The 21,820-nt window shown below is 41.4% G+C and overlaps 1 protein-coding gene across 2 annotated transcripts in view; it reads right to left on the reverse strand.

Annotated features, from left to right (window-relative positions):
• Positions 1 to 2,678: 2,678 nt before the first annotated feature.
• Positions 2,679 to 21,820, reverse strand: part of GIGYF2 (GRB10 interacting GYF protein 2) — a 74,507-nt gene continuing 55,365 nt past the window's right edge. For both annotated transcript variants that reach the window (XM_079976831.1, XM_079976832.1), the window contains exons 13-28: positions 20,503 to 20,662; positions 18,655 to 18,821; positions 17,293 to 17,384; positions 15,637 to 15,744; positions 14,892 to 14,992; positions 14,262 to 14,362; positions 13,798 to 13,956; positions 12,552 to 12,710; positions 11,906 to 12,142; positions 9,890 to 10,012; positions 8,594 to 8,815; positions 8,267 to 8,475; positions 7,678 to 7,832; positions 6,989 to 7,149; positions 4,976 to 5,123; positions 2,679 to 4,381 (exon numbers count right to left, since the gene is read on the reverse strand). In XM_079976831.1, coding sequence (XP_079832957.1) covers positions 4,314 to 4,381; positions 4,976 to 5,123; positions 6,989 to 7,149; positions 7,678 to 7,832; positions 8,267 to 8,475; positions 8,594 to 8,815; positions 9,890 to 10,012; positions 11,906 to 12,142; positions 12,552 to 12,710; positions 13,798 to 13,956; positions 14,262 to 14,362; positions 14,892 to 14,992; positions 15,637 to 15,744; positions 17,293 to 17,384; positions 18,655 to 18,821; positions 20,503 to 20,662 — 2,370 coding nt within the window. In that variant the 3' untranslated portion in view covers positions 2,679 to 4,313. The remainder of the gene's footprint in view (positions 4,382 to 4,975; positions 5,124 to 6,988; positions 7,150 to 7,677; positions 7,833 to 8,266; positions 8,476 to 8,593; positions 8,816 to 9,889; positions 10,013 to 11,905; positions 12,143 to 12,551; positions 12,711 to 13,797; positions 13,957 to 14,261; positions 14,363 to 14,891; positions 14,993 to 15,636; positions 15,745 to 17,292; positions 17,385 to 18,654; positions 18,822 to 20,502; positions 20,663 to 21,820) is intronic.

Raw genomic sequence — 21,820 nt, forward strand, 5'->3', positions numbered from 1 at the left:
GATCAAGTATTGGATTATAATAAAAGTTGCACACTGCAGTACAATGAAGAAGTAGTGTGACTGGGAGAATTTTTGGAAGGTGACAGATGTCTACTGTTCTTTCCATCAATCAAAACTTATTTTCTGACAGGATAATTATGTGCACTGAGCCTGTCAATCAGAATACTTTGCACTGTGTCACATATGAACTTTTGGGGTGGCTTTTCTGAGCTATGCTACAAAATAGAATTTTGCAGAGACTGTGAAAACGTTTTCCATTACATTTGCATGCCAAATTAACAGGAATGTGGTTTTCTTAAATCCTGAGATTAAATAGTATCTAGTGCATCTCATTTTACTCTTATGTATTTCACAGGAATACCATTATACCTTTCCAGTGCACACAACAGTTTGAAAGCACAGTGGGAACAAATAGAGCTATTAATGTAAACACAGATGGTCATTCACCAAATTATAACTTTCCATTTTGTGTATGGAGCCACTTTGGCAAGCCCGTGTTGTATTTGGTAGTCTGTATTACTTTGTCAAATGGTCACATCTGCACCTACCATGGTATTTTAAACAAACAATTTGAAGTGATTTTTTTATCTTACCCTTTGGACAAAACCACACGGTAAGCCAGCCAACAATGCCCTGCAAAGTAGTGATGATAATCTTGCATTTCTGAACCTAATCTGAAATTCAAGGCAGCAGGGGAGTGGTAAGATTTTCCTTACCACTTGGCAGCACAGTAAGAATGCCTTGATTTATGAAGCTGTTCCCATGCACAACACCACTGCATTAAGTTACCATTAAGCAAATCTTTAACACAGGCAGTACACTATAGATGGGCGTGCACAGACAACCATTTGCCTAGATTGTGCATATGAGCAACAGTAAGCTGCACTGTCCTCTCAAATGGTAAGGAGAAACTTGTCATTCCCATTTCCACGGATTTCAGGGGCAGAAATACAGTACAATTCCAACCAACGCCATCATTGGACAAGACAATACAAAGTGTTCCAAGTGGCTACATGTACACTGGGGTTTTATATAATCTATACCCCAATTTTCTACATTAATGTGTACTCAAAGCAGCTTTTACAAGTTTTGCTTGAGAAAATGTTAAGTGACAAAACAATGCACTTAAAAAAGCCTCATTATGCTTAAATTATTGAAAGGCAAATGGTAATCTGAAACCATTATACCTTGCCTCCCAAGTGATTTTATTCCCATTGTGGTAAATTACCACTGATTGACTCCAGACCAACGTACACCATCAGCAAACAAAATCACCACATACCAATCCTTTCTAAAATGTCAATGAATGTGACACAGACCATTCTTTTCTTCTTTTTACAGCAAAGTGATACTTCTGAAAAAGTTATTAATATATTGTGATACCATTCCATCATGTCAGAGGCTGTGCATGTGTGTGAGCAATAGCAATCCTACAAAATTGCTGAGTTCAATTCCTCAATGTTGGAGACCTAGGAGGGAATCGCCTGCAATACAACTATGTGTAAAGCTCAGCTCAGCATTTTAAGGCACTTACATAAGCAGCTGACCATATTTGGTTGGTTTTAACCATGTCACTGTAGATACCCTGAAAGGAAGGGTTGCTCTGGGTGTTTAAAATCTGCTCAAATCCCATGAGAAGCTGCTCACACAAACAACTTACTACATGTCCATGCATTTACATTACAGGATGCTTTATGTACGAAAAAGGTCTTGAAATAAGGCACATTTGTGTTCTTACCTATAATCTCCCAGCCTACTGTGAAGTTTTACTAGAATAAATTTGATTTAGCATGAATTTTAAATTCTTCTACAGCCCAAAATTATTCCTATCCAAGTAAACAAAATGTGGCTACTAGAGCAGGGCCCTGTTCTTAGGTATGGTACAAAATAAGCTACACTTCAATGGTTTTCTAAGAAATAGATGACCAAGACAGATGTTCAGTTGTAAACTTATAAATATTGGAGGGGAAGAGAAGAAAAATATACAGGTGAGAAATCTAAAATGTTTTATAGGAAGCCTGACACTTAGGGGTTGATCAATTTCATTTGGGTCACTGATCATTTCCTTCACCCCATCATCATATTTCAGTGTAATTATTTTGAAAACACAAAAGAAGCAATGAAAACTATTCTTGGAAAAATGTGAAACAAGCTGCCTATGTCTATATTTAAGAGCCACACAAAATCCCCTCTGTCCCTAAAGGCCAGTGTATTCTCGGCTTGGGTTACAGAACCATTGCTTTGGTTTGCAAAAAAAATAAAAAATGTTGGGGTTGGTATAGCACTTGCTGTTTTGTTCACAGTGGGCTTATTAATGTTTTTTTTTTACATGTTTACAGCTTAAAAAAGAACTAGCCATGCTTAGTCCTCTTGCATAAACAACACAAGAACATGAATGGGTATGTGTCCGCAGATGAAAGAAGGGAAGAGTGAAGATTTGTCGAACATTTCCAATCTCAACTTAACTGATGTTTATTTTCACCTCTAAAATTATCAAGTAGCAAAACCACCAACATTCCTCCAGGGGTATGAAATAAAGCAGCTGCTGTCCCTTCATGTCCTGTGTACTTGATTGTTACTTGATGGAACAGGCACTGGTAGAGTTCCAGGTCAAGTTTAGCACCGGAAAGGATTGCCAAAGCTGGCTTTGACAAAAGCAAACAATGTGTGCTCAGGTATTAATACAACCAGGTTTTATTTAAGTTCTCTCTTCTTTTTTATTACCCCCATACTAGCAAGAGTTCCGAGGGAATTTAAAGTTCTGTAAACATTAACTACCCCCTTCCCCCCTTTGTAAGTTTACAAAGCAAAGGAGATCAGGAGACCAGATCTGTGACAGCACCTAGCCTCACTGAGCTACCAGATCCAAAAACTATATACAAATCTGCAGCTGTCTCTGTAAGAGTTACTGTACACGTTGGGGGTGGGGGAGAGGGGTAAGAGAGAAGAAAATCAAAAGAAATAAAATCTAAATTAATCTGCTCTGGAGCAACTTCAGTTGTCGTCTTCAGGCGATGATGGCAGACCAAGGTCTTCATACAGCAGCGCAACTTCCGTGGGCACATTGCAGCCCTGTGCAAGTGGGAGCGTGGAGGGTGGGGGTTTAGAACTAAGTGCAATGGCCACTTCAGACTTTTTAACATTCTGGGGTAAGGAATGGAGAAGGTGGATTACATAAATATATAAGCACAATGGATTGGAAGTAATGGGAGAGTGTACTATATAGTAAAAACCAGCACACCTCGCTTTATCCCCCTCCATGTGATATTTATAAAGAGACTCTGCCAATGCTCAGATTCCTTGCCTCATTTATTTCACTTTCAAGACGACAGCTCCCTGTTCCTTGGCGTTAATGCTGCTGCAGAACTTACAAAACTCTGAACCACCATCACGTGTGACCAGATGAAATCTGGCTCGGTTTCAGGTTCCAAAGGTAGTGTCAACTCCCACAAAAAACCAACTGGTGAAGATACATATGGTAAATATCCTATGCGTCTCTGAAACGAGACAAATTCACAGCAGAAGGGTCCAAAATAACTGGCCCAATCACTTTGGAGGAAGTATAATTAAAGGAGAAAATCAGCCTGAAGGGAAAGATGTGTGCCTCCTCCCCACAATTTGAGTCCCCAATTGTTCAGGAAGGCTGGAGTGTGCTGAAGCATGAACTCCAGCATCTTTGACATCACTACCCAATGAAGACAGACTTGAACTCCTCCAAATTCAATGTGCTGAAGAAGGCCTGGCAGGGATGTGCATTGCCAAACCAATCCAAGCTGAATGCTGCCCACCACCACCATTCCCTGCTGTTGCCAGTTCTACAGTTATGAATGCACTTCCTGGTTCGGAAGGCATCTTTTGCCCTGATGGAGCATGGAAGTCAGTATCTGCGTGGCATTTTGGTTCTGAATTACATCTGTTAACCATGAGCTCTCCACTATGATTGCACCAGTTAAATGTGACGAGAATGACAAGAGAAGGAAAGGAAGCTACCATATGTAGACCTCCAAATGGCTTTACAAATAGCTTGGGAGAAGAAATCACAGCACCGTGATTTGCACTCGGCCTCATATATAAATCTTCTTTCCCACCTATCCAGAAGAGAGAACCAGAGGCTGATAAAAATGAAGGTGGTTGTGCAATCCTGGGCAGAAAAGGGCTTGGTTGAGGCTAGAAATAGCAGCCTGAGATGATTTGATTCTGTGATCCATTTGCAAGGCAAAGATGACTGCTGCAGCAGATAGAAAAGACTCTGTCCAGCAGTGGAGAATGCATGGTTAACAGGACACAGGAAAAGCCAGGCGAGTTGCATATACTCAGTAGTCATCCAAAGTCTCTATTTCTCCCATGTTGAGCCGCTCTGAAGAGGCATTGACAGAGAAACCTGCAAAACAAGACAGACAGATTTCTTAGTGCACAGATGTGTACAGCTTATTCCCAGATCTTACATGTCTTCATAAAGTAATCCATATATATTAAAGACAATATTGAAGGCAGCACCTGCCATCAATCCAGCTATTTTTTCTAGTGCTTTCAGCTCCTGCTTTAAGGATATTTACACAATAAAAGCATGAGTGAGTAATCTTCCCAATAAACCCCCAAGTTATACACAAATATTGAAGAAATTTTCATCTTTTATAAATCTGCTAATCATTTCCTAGCAATTTGAGAAACAAGAGAGAAACGAGCAAAGGGGAGGGCTAGTAATCAAGACTAAAATAGACTGACAGGCACGCACAAAACCTCAGCGCTTATTAGCCTGTCTTCCCCCCACATATCTGAGTGTGAATGGAACTAACTAATGATGGGGCAAGCAGAGGTAAGAGCTGGAGTGGTGATGTCCAGGCAACACCTAAATCTGGCTACAGCTCCAAGAGGGGAAGAAAGCACCCAGCAGCCATCCCTGATTCTGGAATCTTAGCTTCTATTTTCCCCTTCTGACTCTTGCCCCATTTATTTAATGTACCACAAAACTTGCCTAACAAGCTGGGATCTGCTCGAACCATTTTTTGCTTCTTCTTCTTTTTACCACTCTGCACTGCCTCAAAGTTGGATTGCTGGTTGTTGCTCTGATTAGTCTGAAAGACCGAATGCAGTGAACTGTGGTTCATCCCCCACACGGAATCCTGGAACACAAATAAATAACGTATTACAAGCTGGAATCATGCCTTGTGCACTCAGTAAGAGTAGAAAAATAACAATGATCCACTGTCCCAATCATAGGCAGTAGACCAGTAACATTTCTGTTTAGCACACTTGCTGATATCTCTGTTAATTACCTGAACACACCCTCACTCTCATACGTTACTTACAGAAGATTTTAAGGTCAGCTGCACATACAACACAATAGCTGTCTAATAAGCAAGGGGTGAAAATCTTCTCTCTATGAAGGGCCTTGTCACAAGCCCCTTGGAGATGTCTTGGAGGGAGTGGTCTGATGGGGAATGGAAAGAGATTGGGAATTTGGTGCAGTCTGACCCTGGGGGTGGACCCAGAGGATTGAGAAGTGGTGCTGAGGACCCAGGAGATCCAAGTGGGTTGGCAGGAGAACACCCCACTTCAGTGCCACTGGACAACCCAATGTAGAGTCTTGGCTGGTTGATGAGGGCTCTGGCACCACTGAAGAGTCATCCCTTTCAGGGGCAGTGCAGAGCAACATATTTGATGGTGAATTGGCTCAATCATCTCTGTTTCCATAAACCAAGAACATGGAGACAACTGTGCTGGCACAAACAGACTTCACACGTTCAGCCCACTTGGAGGATTGCTTGCTTGCATGCCCATTCCCAGCCTTGGTACATTGATCACACAAATGAAGGTACCTGTCCTGCTCTTCAGAAGGAGAGTTCAGGGGCATCTCAGTTGTTGGGTCTTAGTTTAAGTCTAACCATGTGTCTAGAACTCTGCTGTGCTTCCTGCCTTTACAACTTATGTTTGGACACTGTATTGAAGTTTGGAATAAAGCCTTTAATTCCAACAACCAAGTGGAGTTTCAGCATTGCATCTCTCTCTCTCTGCTATGCCACCTCACCCCTCACTCCATCCCATTCCACGTTCCCTGCACCGCCCTCCCTGCCCTATGCTACACTCGTTTACTAGGCAGTAAGTTTAATTGACCATAAGGGGACTTGCTTTCAAATAAATATGCTTAGGACTGCATTGTATATAAACATTAAGGCCACAATCCTAGGCAAGTAAGCTTGTCTAGGAATGCACTGTCATAGGGATAGAGTTTTTGTAGTGATGATTAGATAGTTGTTGTTTCTGAGGTGGTTGCCTAACATTTTGAAGTGGCCATCTGGAGCATCTGTCTGCCCTGAGAGACTGAATTTAGGTTTCACTGGAGGGATCCAAAAAGAAGAGCTAATAGCTTCTTAGCAGCCTTTTTTGTCATTCAGCCAGTGCCACTTGTTTTTCTCAGGAACACTTGAGGGCAGCTTACCTCAGCCAAACAACATGCCCCCTCCCCCGCAAATTTTTGCCCAGCCTACCATGCCTAGGGAAAATCCTGCCATTTCTGGAGTTTCCCCCAACTCAGTGATCTCTCTCTCCCACCCCCCCCCGGCATCCCTTGCTTTGAATCATGCTTCCAGCCAGGTACTCAGAATAGCTCCCTTCATCAGAATTCCTGGGATTCTAAAATTCAGGTCAGAACATGGGAGGGACTGGAAGAAAAAATCTATTCAGTTAAGTTGCAGTGAGAGAGAAAAGAGCATGTGAGAAAGAGACAACAGTCACAGTGATAGTACACATGGCAATCTTTCAACAGGAGTGCCCACAGCATTTCATGGAAGGGTATTTTGTATTTTAGGATGCATCCAGTCTATGAGCCAGGAGTTCCCTGCCCCAGTTGTAAACCATTCCATAGTCAAGCTTGTCCTCGTTTCAAAACAGATTGCTAAACTCTACATCAACCAGAGAGACAGATGTGTTTTCTCCAGTAATCACAGAAATTTGCTTGCAAATATTCTCCAAAGACAGAAGCACGAACCTGTTGCTGCCGCTGTTGGTTGGCTTTTTGTTTGGCACGGCGCTCAAGAAACTGCTTGGCAAATTCCTTGGCTTCAGGGGTATCTCCAAGGTAGGCTCTGATGTAATCATGGACCTCGTATGGAGATTCTACTTCCTTCAAGAAGGACACAAACGTGGGAACTGCAGCCGGAAAGGAAGACAAATCACGAGATACTTACAAAGCCTATAGGTGCATAAGCAAAAAAATAAAATAAAAATCCAGAGCTTTTCAATATCATACATTTCCTTACAAACTTTATGTAATACAGTATTATCTTTACCTGCAAGAAAACAGAGAGCCCTTTCTCCTTATTCACTGAGATATGGGATGAATTAATTTCCTCACTAAGACAACAGTCTCTGCTGGATTCCTAATGATCACTTCCTATTTAATCTAACTTTTTAGCAATGGTGTATGCCTTATGGTACAATTTAACAGGAAATAAAATATTAACTGTAGCATCAGCCCTGATCTGTGTAAAATCAGGACTTTTAAATTCCCAAGAATACTGGGGATACCAAACCTTTTGCAATTTCCCCATCTTCCTTAATGCTTCTAAATACAATTTTGGACAATGTGCAGTAATGCATCACATGATAATGTGCAGCTATGATGCAGTTTCTCAGTATGTTAGACTGAAACTTTCACACTCCTTTTTCACTGCTTACCATCCAAGTTGTTGGCTGTGTTGAGTGCATGAAGCATTTGTTCACACCATTGAGTGAATCCATCCTGGGCTTTATTAACCCCCTGGAACAGCTTTAACAACTTTTCTTCTTCTTCCACCTTCTTATTCTGCCTGCTTGTAACACCTATAGATTTACTAAGACAGGTAAAAAGGCAGTGTGTGAGGAAGAGACACAGGTTATCAGGAAAAAACATGCAAAGTATACAAGACTAGAAAATTCAAGCAGCTTCACAAACATTTCTGCCTTCTGTCAAAATCACAAATATGAAAGTATACTGAAATGGGAGCTAACAGAAAACAGAAGGAATGGAACCAGAAGAGATCCTGGCTGCACTGATACAGCACACTGCAGGGTTGGTGGAAAGGTTCCATCCACAAGACTCCAGAGGTTTTGGATGACAATTCCCATCTGTCCCTGTCAGCAAGGCCAATGGTCAGGGATGGTATAGCCAAGACATCTGGAGGGCACAAGGTTGGCAAAGGCTACAGCAGAATGATTTAGAGACCCTGCAACAGGCCTGAGCCTCTACAATGAATTGAAGGGAAGCTCACTGCATCCCAGTTCCTACCTGATGCTAGCATTGCTCTTGTTTTTATTGGTTGCATTACGAGGTCCAACTTCTTTGACTGCATCGTCCCAGAATCCCATGTTTGAGTTTTTTGTATCGGCATTGCTCCAAATGCTGCTGACAAGGTCTGATGCCCACTGGCTGCTAGGATTCGTGTTTAGAGAGCCCCATACTGAATTGCCAATGCTGGTGTGTAGATTAGAATGTTGCTGGAACAACAGTAATGGAGATACTGTTTATTATCACCAACAGAGGAAAAGCGATACAAATAAAATTGACTTCAACAAGAGTATTATCATTATTATTATTATTATTAGCTGTACTCACTGTAGTGCTGCTGCGGGACCTGCTTTGCTGTTGCTGGTGCTGCTGCTGTTGCTGTTGCTGCTTCTGCATCTGCCTTGCCTCCTCCTGCTGTATCTCCAAGAGGGATTTTGTAGTACCGGCAGGTTTGGCAACATTTCCCCAGCCAGACAGTTTTTGTTGCTGTTGCTGCTGTTGCTGTTGCTGCTGGAGGGCTTTCATTAGTTCACGCTGCTGACGCCTTTGCTGGAAAACAGTCAATGCAGGACATTCCAGTTCTTAAATGTATACTTGATTATCTTCTACTGTTTTCCACACATTTTCCTCAAAGCTGGATAAATCTGAATAGGTACATGTTTCACTGAGGGTACTGAAATTTGCCTCAGACACACTGATCAAAGTCTCTGGTCTTGGAAAGTGCACTTGGACACAAATACTTTCATATTCTGCTTGTTTTCCAGTCAAGCAAACATTACTCATAGAACAAATTACTTTTCTACCCAGCCCCTCATTTTAAATTCCTAACGAAAACTAGATGGGCAATGAATCTAATTTTAGGCTTTACATTTAAAGAGAATCAGTAGAATTAGCATTTATATTAACTACGATTCTATGTCTTTAACATTGTATCATTAAACCAGGCAAATCTGCAAAAAAAAGGGGGGGGAAGGCTAGCTTATGAAAATCTCTGCTCTTTCAGTCTTGGTAATCTAAGACTACGATAATATTTGGGCAATTATAACTTGGGTTTATTAAAATGAGACATGTGGAAGCTTTTTGCCTGCTTATGCTCTCCTTCTTCTCCCTTTGTAGCAGTTATACTCAGAAAATATTCAATTAAGCACAATTTCTACTTCATCACTGGGAAATCACAGTTACCAGGTTCAAAACCAACTAGGATTTTAACAATGCTTTGAAGTTGGCTTCAGAGCCTGCCTTGTTCTAAAACTGGTAACTGTAGTTTCGCAGCTCAGATGATACAGGAAACTATGCTTAATTGGCAACTTCAAGGTTTAACTGCTGTGTTCCATGAAGGGAGGTGAGAATGAGCTGTGTAAAGCCTCCTAGGTATCTTGGGTTAAGCTTATTAAGTGTTTAGAAATTGTCACAGTGACTCCTAGCAGTGACAAGCCACAACTGCACACAAATGAGCAAGCCATAGGCTGTCTAAAGGCAGAAAGTAGCGGGAGGTCACCAGATGAATATGTCTTTCACAATGGGTGAAAGAATATGTCTTTCATAACAGTGTAATGGCAAGGAAATTTGATTATTCTATTTCAGCAGCAACCTAAAGCCTCTTTTCCAAACTATGAATTTTACCTCTTCTCGAAGCTGCCGCTCTCTCTCTTCTTCAAGCTTCTGGATTTCTGCTAATGATAACGTCGTTTGGGACTGACATGCCCTAGAATTTGATTGCTGACCCCATGTTGAAGAAGAAGGGAGCTGGGAGGAAAGACATACAAGAAACAGCACTTAAATTTTCTTAATGGAAAGAGATATATGCTGAATCAGCCACTCAAAAACATGCAAACAGTTGTTATTGTCTGCCACAAAAGCTGCTAATATACCACAATCTTTATTTTGTCTCCTTGTACTGTAGAACTGCAACCTTTTCCTGCCAGGTGTGTACCCAACCTCCAATTAATCTTTATAGTACCAACAATAGTCATAATTTCTACAGCAATATAATAGTAAAATTCAAGCACCTGACTGTGCTGTGAATGAAATGGGAATTATTCAAAGGAAAGGAAATGAAGCAAAGAAAACAGCTGAGGGAAGAAGGCAGTAGTAGCATGGAGAAACAATAAAAAATGCGTTTTAAAGAGTCTGATGCAGAGACCCATGCAATTCAACACCAACAACTTCAGCCTCCATTTTATACGGCTCATCCTCCCAGGACCTGTGTACATGGTACTGACTTCATTTTATCTTCACACCTACCTGGTGAAACAGATTAGACTGGCCCAAGTTTATCCAGTGAGTTTCATGACAGTGTGATGATTTGAATCCAGGTTTCTCTACTCCCCGTTTTACGCTCTAAATCAGGAGCGGAGAACCTTTTTACCCAATGAACCAGAACATTATTTTCCCCACCCCTGCTGGTCAACTCTGGCAGCGGGACAAGGGGCACCCACCTTTAAATCATCCGGTGCCATTATGATGTCAAGTCACTGATAGCTGAGTTGTCTTCAATTCAGTGGACAACCAGCAACACTCCTGCTAATGGTCTCAAGTGAATGAGCTGAGATATAAAAGTTCAGGCAGTTGCTAAGGTACCCCAGACCTAAGTTGTTTGGGGCTTGTAAATTAACAAAAGGACCTTAAACCTGGCTCAGTAGTAGATGGGCAGCTAATGCAGATGTTTTAACAATGGTGTCACATGTTGTGGGCTATTTGCCCCCACCAACAGTCTGGCCACTGCATTCTATACCAGCTGAAGCTTCTGGAGCATGACCAAGGGCAGTCCCACATAGAGAGCATTGCCGTACAGTGGTACCTTGGGTTACATACGCTTCAGGTTACATACGCTTCAGGTTACAGACCCCATTAACCCAGAAATAGGTTAAGAACTTTGCTTCAGGATGAGAACAGAAATCGTGCTCCGGCGGCGCAGCAGCAGCAGCAGGAGGCTCCATAAGCTAAAGTGGTGCTTCAGGTTAAGAACAGTTTCAGGTTAAGAATGGACCTCCGGAACAAATTAAGTACTTAACCCGAGGTACAACTATAATCCAGCCTCAGGAATGCAACATGGACTACAGTAGTCAGGCTATCCTTGGTGAAGGATAGTTCCAGGTAGCACTCTGGAAGGGTTTAGCTTAAAAATGAGGCATTACTCAGGACATGTGCACCTATATACATTTTTGGTAGGGTGGCAAGTTGCTCCTCATTCTCAGATCTATAGGTATGGACAGGAATGCACACCCTGAGCAGGGCGAGGGGCAGGAATTATGATGTGTCAAGGAAATCTTAATTTTTCTGTAAATTAGAGAGATTTGCATATCTATGCTACTTTCATGTTTTAGTTATTATTTGTTATTAATTTCAACAACTTAAATATCACTTAGCACTGTAATTTCTAAGCAGTGTACAATGAGGTACACTGAGCAGTAAAGAGATAACCTGGACAAACTGGGATGTCACTGATTGAAGTTAGAGCTGCTCATCTCCTGCTTCTGGTGCCCAATTCCAAGAGTGTTAAAAGGCAGGTTCTAGCAATGGTCATGTAAATTTTAGCACAGCTAACAGAGAGCTTCTCTGCTGGCTTGGGCTGTGAGCTTAACTTGTGAGAGTGGGTTTATGGCAATGAGAAAAAGTAACATTACGAAGAATCAGTACCTTCATCTGTGCAAGTTGCTGCTGCTGTTGCTGCTGCTGCAATCGGCGCAAAGCCTCCTGCTGCTGCTGCCTCTGCCTCATAATTTCTTTCTGGCGTTGGAGTTCCAGCTCTTTACGTTTTCGTTCTTCCTCTTCATGCCTCTGTCGGGCTGCTTCTTCTTCCATGCGCAGCCGGTTTTCTTCTAGCTGACGCTTTGCCTCTGCTTCTTCACGTGCCCATTTGGCAGCCTCCTCTTCCTTCCCAGAACAGAAAAAATATGCAGAGTCTCTAAAGTGGACTAACCTAGATTAAAATGCTTCCTTTCTGTTTGTTTCAAGATACATAGGATTGCAAAGAATCCTTTGCTTCTAAGAATGCAACCTGTGCTAGAATACAACAATTTGATAAAATATAGCTTTAGAAAATGCCCCAGAGCAGCCATGAAAACTCCTTGTGTGACTTTGTTTCAGAATTCCAAAACTTTAAGACCATTTTGAATTGGTAGAGTCTTAAACAAAATGAAAGCTCCCTCTGCATTGTTTGATCTAATAACGGCTCATTCACTTATGCATTATCACTTGATGTAGTCAACAAGTGAGCATACATGTGCGAACCAGCCTCTGATTCTTGCAGGTCTTAATTGCAAAATATTTCCCTTCTTTTCACCTGTTTACGAAGCAACTCTTCTCGCTGTAGTCTTTCTTCCTCTTCTCTTCTCCTCTCTTCCAGTCTTCTAAGTGCTTCTTCTTGCTGTTGCCGTTCTTCCTCTTCCCGCTGCCGTCTTAGTGCAATTTCTTGTTCCCTCTGCTGCCTTAGGGCTTCTTCCTGCACACAGAAATAAAAAGAATGAAATTAGCTAAAAGTGTGGATGTGCATTTAAATTCCTATTTATGGTATGCTGGATAGTAAGGGTCCCCTGACCCGGCTGCTCTGATTCTGACCTGAAGCCAGAGGTCTTTTAAATGAAACAACAGCAGTTGGGAATGTGTAGGGACAGGGGCTGACTTCACTTTGGGGGCGCAAGTCAGCAGTGGGCAGGGTCATCCTCCTTTCTCTCTCTTTCTTTCTGCTCTCCAAATTAATACCCAACCCAGAGATTACCCAAAATCAAATTTCCCCCTTCCTGAAATTATCACCCAGGTCCTCCCCAAATTAACATCCCACCCCAAGAATACTTCTGCCTTCCTGGAAGGCAAGACTGAGACTGCTGGTGATGTGTGTGCTTGCTCTGGAGGCTGTTAAGCCTAGAGCAGACACATGCTTGGTTGCTAAAGATAAACAGACAGAGTCCTTAACCAGTCCTTTCCCAGGTGTCTCCCCCGATTCACAAAAGTGTTCTAATACAAAAATACAATCTGCCTCCTGTTGTTGTAGGCAACTTAGAAGTAATAGGGTCCCTTCAGGGGAAAAACAAGGTTTTGAGAAGCCTTGCCCTTGGCAGTAGCCAGGGGATGGTGCTGAAGAACGCAGAACCATGGAGTTGCTGCAATGGCAAGAGGCCCCTTTAACTGCTCTCTTCCCGGGGTGTAAGGCCTGGGGGGGGGGGGAATCATGTCTTGCATTGCAGGAGTTAGACTAGATGACCCTTGGGTCCCTTCCAACTCTGCGCTTCTATGAGGAAGAGCTCCTGGAACATAACATAGACCATACTTCCCCCACCTGTCCTAAATAAAATTCTTATTTATTTATGTATTTTCTTTATTATGGGCAATTTCTGCACATCCTTCAAATAAATCCCCATGGTGGCATCCAAAATATAAACATGTATGATTGAGCTGAAAAACTGAACACACTTTGGACTTAAAAGATGGAAGGAACAGGAAACAAACTTATCCAACTTCCTTCACAGGAAATGAGAAAATGTGTTCTCTTAAAGATACTGAAATAGTAATTTATGCATTTGAGATGTCACCTGCTTTCTGCGTGCCAGCTCCTCCTCTTCTCTTCTTTTTCTTTCTTCTTCTTGTCTCCTGATCAGCTCTTCCTGTTGCCTCCGTAGCTCCTCCTGTCTTTTCCGCTCTTCTTCTTCTCTTTTGGCCCTCAGTTCTGCTTCTCTCCTCTCCTGCTCTAGCTGAATTAAAGAAGTAACAGTAGAAGTAAAGACCTCTTCAACTAGCACATTATTCCCGCTAGTTATAATCACTCTCATCAGCGTCCTCTTCTACAGCTACCAGTTTGATTGGTCTTCCCTAAACTGTGTCCTTGTGTGTTTTTTTTTAAAAAAGCCCAATTAAGAATTAGTAAGTTGTGTCCCAATTACACTAAATCAATACAGTATAAGGCAATTACACTAAATCAGTATAAGGAATGTCACAGTAACTCAGAAAATAAATGAAACGAAAAGCTGCAACTGGAATAGTTTCTACTGTTTCTTACCTTAGCAGTTTTGGCTTTTTCAAGCTGCTGCAACTGTTCTAGAGCTGGTCCCTGAGCTGTAGTGTCGATTGGGAGATCCCAGACACTGCTTCCTTCCCAGACTGCAAAAAGGGGGGAAATGTAGGCTATTAAGGCTAGCCAAGAAACTAGCAATTCTGTGCACCCAGGCAAATTCACTGGTAATTAAAAAATATCACATGCACTATATGTTTTGATCATTAAGACGGTTAAATGATCTCTTTTGTGTACCTTTGGTTTTTCCTTTTTTAGGAAGTAGAGGGGGAGGAAGCCTTCTAAGGATAGCTAGGCATAAATTAAGGAGGTAGAAATGAGGCTGCTGACAGAAAGAATGAGAATGAAGAGACCACCACTGAGGGCCTCTAAGATACAGCTTTTGTCTTTTATCTGCTTTATACTTGTATCTGTACCTCTCAAAACAGCAGCATCCCAAATCATGCTTTGTGGGCTTTGATCCAGGAGCCGACCATAGTTTTCTCAAGATGTAGTTTCAGATCCTGGTTTGGCAATTATTCACAAACCATGATTTGTAAGCGACATTCATTTGGATGTCATTTCAGGGCAGTTTGTTTTGTGTCTGAATGTAGTCAATATCAAAACACTGTTTCGTACCTGTAGCTTGTGGGGCTGCTGACTGAAGCTCCCAAATTGAGCCAGTGTCTGGCACTGACACAGACCTTGTTACAGGAGTCACCATGTTCTGCTCAGCTTTCCTGGAATATAAAGAGGAAGATTCAACATGCTACATCAAAAAGCTAGTTATACGTAGAAGTCACCGGGGTGTTTTCTTTTTATTTTAAAATACAATGCTTCTCTTTTTTCTCCCTCTTCTTCAGAACCAGTATTAAAGTGATATTAGGGCATAACTTCCTGACAATTCCAACATTGCTGAGCAAAGTCCAAAACTCTTGAGATGCACAAAATTGTTCTTTAATACTGACCAGAATTTGAATGAAAATTTTTGCTCTGGTAAATTAACAGGCTTCAATGAAAACAAATATGAGATGATGACAAATACAACCAACATAAATGGACAAAGTGACAACAGATCTATTTCACAGTCTTAGTGACACTGACTTGAAGCAATTTTGAACAGGCATAAACAGAGTGCTATATATTCAACAACCACTATCATGAGTAGACTCCATAGGGGCCACTTTATACATTATATTCAGTGTTATATTACATGCCCTTTTGATAATGTGAAGTATGAACATGACAGTTATGTGCATGCCAACATTTCCAAAGACATGTTCTCAGGAAACCATTCATGGTAGGTGGCCTGAAGTTTACTTTCAAAGTACTGGATTTACTACTGCATAATGTGTGAAAATGGCCCTGAAACTTGCATTCTTACCTCATTTTAAGTGCCTGGAACTGTTGCAAAAGGAGAGCCAGCTGCTGCTGCTGCTGTGATGAGAGAGCTGCTTTTTGCTGCTGTGCCATTACCTGGGCATACTGTTGTCTGGAAAAGAGAATGGGGAAAAGTTCACTCTACTTAGTTACAGAATGACTATAACAACCCAGAAAAGAAAAGAGCTGCTAGTTCATACCACAACTGACATTCAAACACATCAGTACAAACCAGAACCCACCCACCAAAAATAAGAAACTGCCATTTGAAGTGGCTATTCAAAACAGTGACACACAACATTTACCTAAATTATAGATTGGATCTAACTATCCCTTTGTCATATAGGATTCCCCCTTTCCATGGAAGGTTTTCACTGAATGGAGGATCACGATGGTGGGAAAGGAGTTTACTGGAGCCAACTCTCTCTACCCCACAAGCCCTCCAGGGGACACATGGGAATGGAGGGGAAGGGGAAATAAGTGAATGTCACTTTCTTCCTTCCACTGGCAGGAGCATCCCATGAGCAAGTCTGCTCATGAAAAACTCCTGCCAGCAGAAGGTAACTCAGGTTCCAAGCCTTTTATTTAAGCACACTAGGCTGGCAGCTTTAAGCAACCAGGAGTTGCAGGCAGGCTGGAGGAAGAGGAATAAAGTGCTCCATCCCTTCTCTGTGCCCAGAATAGAAACCAAATAGGCTATTAACAGAAGAACACCAAAATGGAAGCCCTCTACCCTGGATATTGTGGACCACAACTCCCACCAGTCCAGCCAGCATGGCCAATGGCCAGGGATGATGAGAGTGGTAATCCAGCACCCGGTTGGCTAGCCCTGACCTACAAAAAAACAAGACCCTATATTCTCAACTCCTAGCCCACATACTTGCAGTAGACATACGGCTGTCCACAGAACCAGAAAGTAATGACTGATGTATGGTAACTGTGACAAAGAGCAACTTGAATCAAGAGCTGCCACCATCTGTCAAAGCTCGTCTTTGTCACAGCCACCACTTCCCCACTGTTCCTCACACTTTCTTGCTCATTCCTGACCATCACGGGCAGCATGTGCCCTATACTAGCAGGATGGTGCAAGACAAACCAAGCTATCTAGGAGAAATTTTGTGAGTCTACCTACTCCTCTTCCTTGTCACCCAGAGGGAGACTCTAGGTAAGCAGACTAACTGCTGGAGATAAGGAGCAGCAACAATAAGTGAGCTGGTGGAATTGCCGCTGAGTAGTTTAAGTTGTCTCATAATGGGTGCTCCTTCTGTTAGGTGATAGGGGCATATGCCATCAGCAGGGACAGAGGACTTTGGATGGAGTGGGTGGAGGTAGCAGTGGCTGTTGTTGTTCCTCCTCCACTCACCACTCAGGGGGAGGTATGTGGCTGGGCAGTGAGAAGAAGTAAGAGCTGCCATGTACAGGGATGTCTTGCTGTCCACTTAGTATGAAAAATTGGACTACCCTGCTCTAGATCATTTAAACAAAGCAAAATGGCCATTGACAAATATTTATATAGACCAGGGGATGCTAACCTGTGGTGCTCCAGATGCTGTTCCAACTCCCATCAACCCCAGTCAGCATGTGCAATGATCAGGGATGAAGGGAATTATAGTCCAACATCTGGAGGGCCAAAGGTTAGCCACCACTGATGTAAACTTACTGTAACAAAAATTGCTGGTACTGGAGGTGCTGCATTTGGTACATGGCTGTCAATTCCTGTTGTCTAGTCAGTCGTTCCTGGTCCAACTCTCCCTGTGGTTGTAAACAAATCGATAGCTGAACTTGTATCAAATGTTAGGATGCATGAGCATATGTACAACTCTGATTACAGTGACCTACAACATTACGATTACGAAATACCTTTTATATTAAAAGTTGTTAAATGGAACAACATTTTTACAGATTGCTGTGTTTAGTAAAAAAGTATAAAGGATTGTGTGAAGTGGAAAATAAAGGGGTGTATATAGTTAAACTGTGTCTAGGGACCATTCCTTGGCAAAGGAAACTGGAGCAAATATCCCCAGTGCATAAGATACATGCTCCTCTACCTCGAGGAAGGCCCTATGCTTTCCTACTTCACCTCTCCCAGATATGAAGAAACAGGGAGAAGCTGTGTGCCACATGCTAAATCAAGCCACAGCGGCAGAAGCAAGGCAGGCTTGTTAGTGTGTGTGCTCCAATCCTTTGGGGTTCCTTTTACTGTCTCACAGCAGAGTTACCCAGAAAGTCTTCCTGTGTCTTCACAGCGGCAGCAGTCCAGCTCTCTATCGGTGAATGCCCGTGAAGGAATAAACACCTCACCCATTCAGTTCTTCTTCAAATATTTATTTATATTACAAGTTGCATAACTTTATATCACTACTGGTCTACATAAATAAAACAGAACAATATACAGAGATTTCAATTTTCTCTGCTCCCTGCAGCAATCCAGCTAGAGAGACAGGTTTAGAGACTCCTATAGACAAAGGCAGACACTGAATCTCTCTTCCCCCAGACATGCCTAGATAAAGACACCTGTTGCTGGGGAGAATTCTCGCTGCTAAGCAGAATTGGTTCAAGGACAAATCTGATTCAAAGATCGTTTCAGGTTTACCTTTGAACTACACCAACAAGTCAGGAGGACCACAACTAGTAACATGCTTGAAAAAAGGAGTAAGGGTCAGGGGTCTCAGTAGGAGCTACCTTTTACTGATTGTGGCTTAATTTCCTTCTGCAATTTGCTATGCATAGAAAGCAGTTCAGCCAGATCCAACTGAAGCAGCATTCAAAGGCTTTTAGGTAAGTGAACCAGTAGCAATGAGGGCTTTTGCTATTTCACTGCTAGGTACAGTAAGCACTTTTCCCTTCCTGTATGGAAAGCCCATTGTATTGCGGCTCAGAGTATATGTTCAACATACAGACAGTCTCTCTAAAGGTCATTGCTGCTCTGTGCCTGGTAGCACAAAAGCACACAAAACCCTAAAACTGGCATCTCTTAACTTTCTAATTTAATGTTAACTGTTTTACACATTGTCATATTTACCAAATGCAGAGGTGGTGCTGGACCGGGAGTGAAAGGAACCCTGCCCCACATTTTCATGATGTCTCCAAGTGGCTGGAAGCTCTCATCACATGCTCTTTTCACCAACAGTGACATTGTGAAATACCCGGCCTGGAACCACTCTGTCATCTCTTGGTTACTGAATGGACCTGCAAAACCATCAAGGGATGAAATCCATGAAGACAAGAGTGAAACCTCTACTGAGTGCTGCACCCAACAGTCACAGCCCATATAGAGCCTGGTATCTGGGGGACTGCTCTATGTATGTGCCATATGTGTCTTCATCTTACTTACAGAGCTAGACATTTTCTGATGCCACCCTAAGTACATAGGCAGTGTATTGTAATTTCCCTTAATATTCCAGTGAAATAAAATAAACATAATACCAGACTAGTTTATATCTTAAGAGGAATTCCAATTTACATACATATCTATGCAAAAAATGGAAATACCAATAAAAGGAGGAGGATTTGGGATCCCTGACTTAGAATTGTATCAGCAAGCATATTTACTGTCAGGTATACAATTCTGGAGACCCATAACTAAAAACAACTGTCCAAATTGGGCTTCTTTGGAATATTCCTATGTAGCACCTTTAGAAAGATGGGTAGCACTTGGGTCTAAATACATTAATACTCAAGATGCTATTGAAACAATAAGATTAGTTCGAATGATATGGCACCACATGTCCAGAAAATATAAATTTGACCTTTTCTTCCACAACAAATGACTTTGTGGGGAAACCTGTCTTTAAAAATTGGGAAAGAAATAGTTGTATGGAAGAGGTGGATGAATTTGGGTATATTAACATTCGAACAGCTGATAAACAAAGAGAATGAATTTTATACATATTCTGTCTTAAGAGACAAATACAGATTACCTACAAATGCTCAATGGCAATATCTCCAGATAAAAAACTTGCTAACCACCATCTACGGACCAGCAGCTTTTACAGCCAGAGAGACCCGAGAGATATTGAAGCAAGTGATTAATTCTTACACAACAAAAAACCATAAATATATGTCACTAGCAAACCAATTTGATATACAGGTACTGAGGGAGAAATGGAAAAAAGAATTAGAGATCTCAACTTCGACCCCAGAGTGGGAATCTGTGTTAAGTGCTGTAACAAGGGTGTCTCTGGACCTTAAACTGAGGCTCAAAAAACAAAAAAATAATATTTAGAATATACTGGACCCCATTACGTTTGTTTAAAAAAGGGCTTTCTAAGGTATCTAACTGTTGGAGATGCAACAGGGATAATGCTTCTCTAAAACTGTTTTATCATTGTCCTATACTGAAATATTTTTGACAGAAGGTAACTGAAACTATCAACAGAACTATATGGAACAATCCTACATTTACAGAGCAAAATATCCCTTTGAATTATATACCCAGCACACAGAACCTTACAAAGGGACAATATGAGTGGATTCTTCATGCCCTTACCACAGCAAAAAGACTAAGACTGATGAATTAGAAAAATAAAAATGTGGCTCCCTTCTACGATTGGATGGAAGACTTATACAAACTTGCAACATATGAACAACTTGCATATAAACGCAGACTTGCCATGGACAGATTCAATGATATTTGGAATCCATTCTTACAAATACTGTAATAGGTTAATATCTGATGGAGTGCAATAACAACTTTGTAAAGTATACAGTATACATGGATTTCCCTCCCTCCCCCCCTTTACTTTGCCTTCTACATGGGTGGTGTTTCTTTTTCTTTTATTTATGTCTCACCCTTTTTAGTGCACATATAACTAAAAAACAACAACATTCCAGTGAAATAAAAATAAAAAGCGGTAAGATGAAAGCTTACCCTGAATTTCTCCCTGTGGATCTTTGTAGAACCACTTTTGCATGGCCTCATGGAGTAATGGTACTGAAGTACCCTTTACTCTCTGCTCCTGAAGTTTGGCTGCTAGCCTTTCATCATCCAGGGCACTGTCCTGCAAATATGCCACCATTTTTTCTGCTTGCTGCAGCAAGAGGAGGGGGGGGGACACATTAAGAACGACTGAGGTTACTACTGCCAGGTTACACACCATCGGTGGAATAAGGTGAAATTCAGCAGAAAGCCTTATGAATAATACCATCATGGTTGGTGGACTCAGACACAAAGGAATGAAAAAGTAAGTTTAAATAATTATGCAAAAAGATAATAAAGCTTGGCAGAACTGCTTGCCGGGAAGCAAGTCTTATTATCTGGTAAGCAGCAAGGATGGTCAGCTTCCGGAAACAGCTGAGGATATTTTCGTTCCAACAGACTTTCCCAGATTGATAAATGAGTCTTTATCACAAGTGTCTGCTTGTTGGGTTTTTAGTCTTGTTTGAAATGTCTCTGCTGCTTTTGTGTTTAACTGCTTTTCATTATTTTACGTGTAAATCACCTTGAGATGGTGGTTAATAGATTAATTGTAATAATTGTAATGATGATGTCTGTATACATCGTGGTTGGAATTTTACAAGAAATTATTGGTCTTTAGAAATTCAAGTTTCTTGCAACATGTTTAAGCAACATTCAAACTACTGGAAAACAAAGAATTGTTTCTGGAGTCATTTTCAGAATCTATGTTCAGAGTCTTTTTCAGTCTGCATTTTCACTCATTTTTTATTTGCCATTTTTACACTGAGGGGCTCCTATATAAAATCAGCAGACAGGGAAGGGCTCTGAAGATGATCATCTGTACATATCAATGCTTTACCCTTAAAACATATGTGACTGACATGCAAAAGGATTGGCCCTCTGTTCATGTGTATTTTGAAGGGGGGAATACAGTTTGTGTATATTTTGTACTTGAGTATCAGCAGCATGAGGTGACTCTCATATTCTCTACTGCGTACACGCATTCTGTCACAGTGCTCATGAATGAAGTCAGGTGATTATCTATTTATATTAATGTCGGAGTGTGTGTGTCCATTTTTCAACTTGATTCACTTAGTACTCACAAAGTTAACCTACTGGAGTTGCATACCACACAAATATACAAGATAGATTCAACTTAATTTTAGAAAACAGGAATTCCCCTTCTTTAATTAACAAAAATATTAATTTTCCATTTTTGTTTGAGAAGGAGATGGCAGGAACATACAGGTTGAAACTGTTTTAATGAAAATTAAGTTGATTATCTGAAGTA

Source organism: Podarcis cretensis, assembly GCF_951804945.1.
Source record: "Podarcis cretensis genome assembly, chromosome: 5".
Classification (NCBI taxonomy): domain Eukaryota; kingdom Metazoa; phylum Chordata; class Lepidosauria; order Squamata; family Lacertidae; genus Podarcis; species Podarcis cretensis.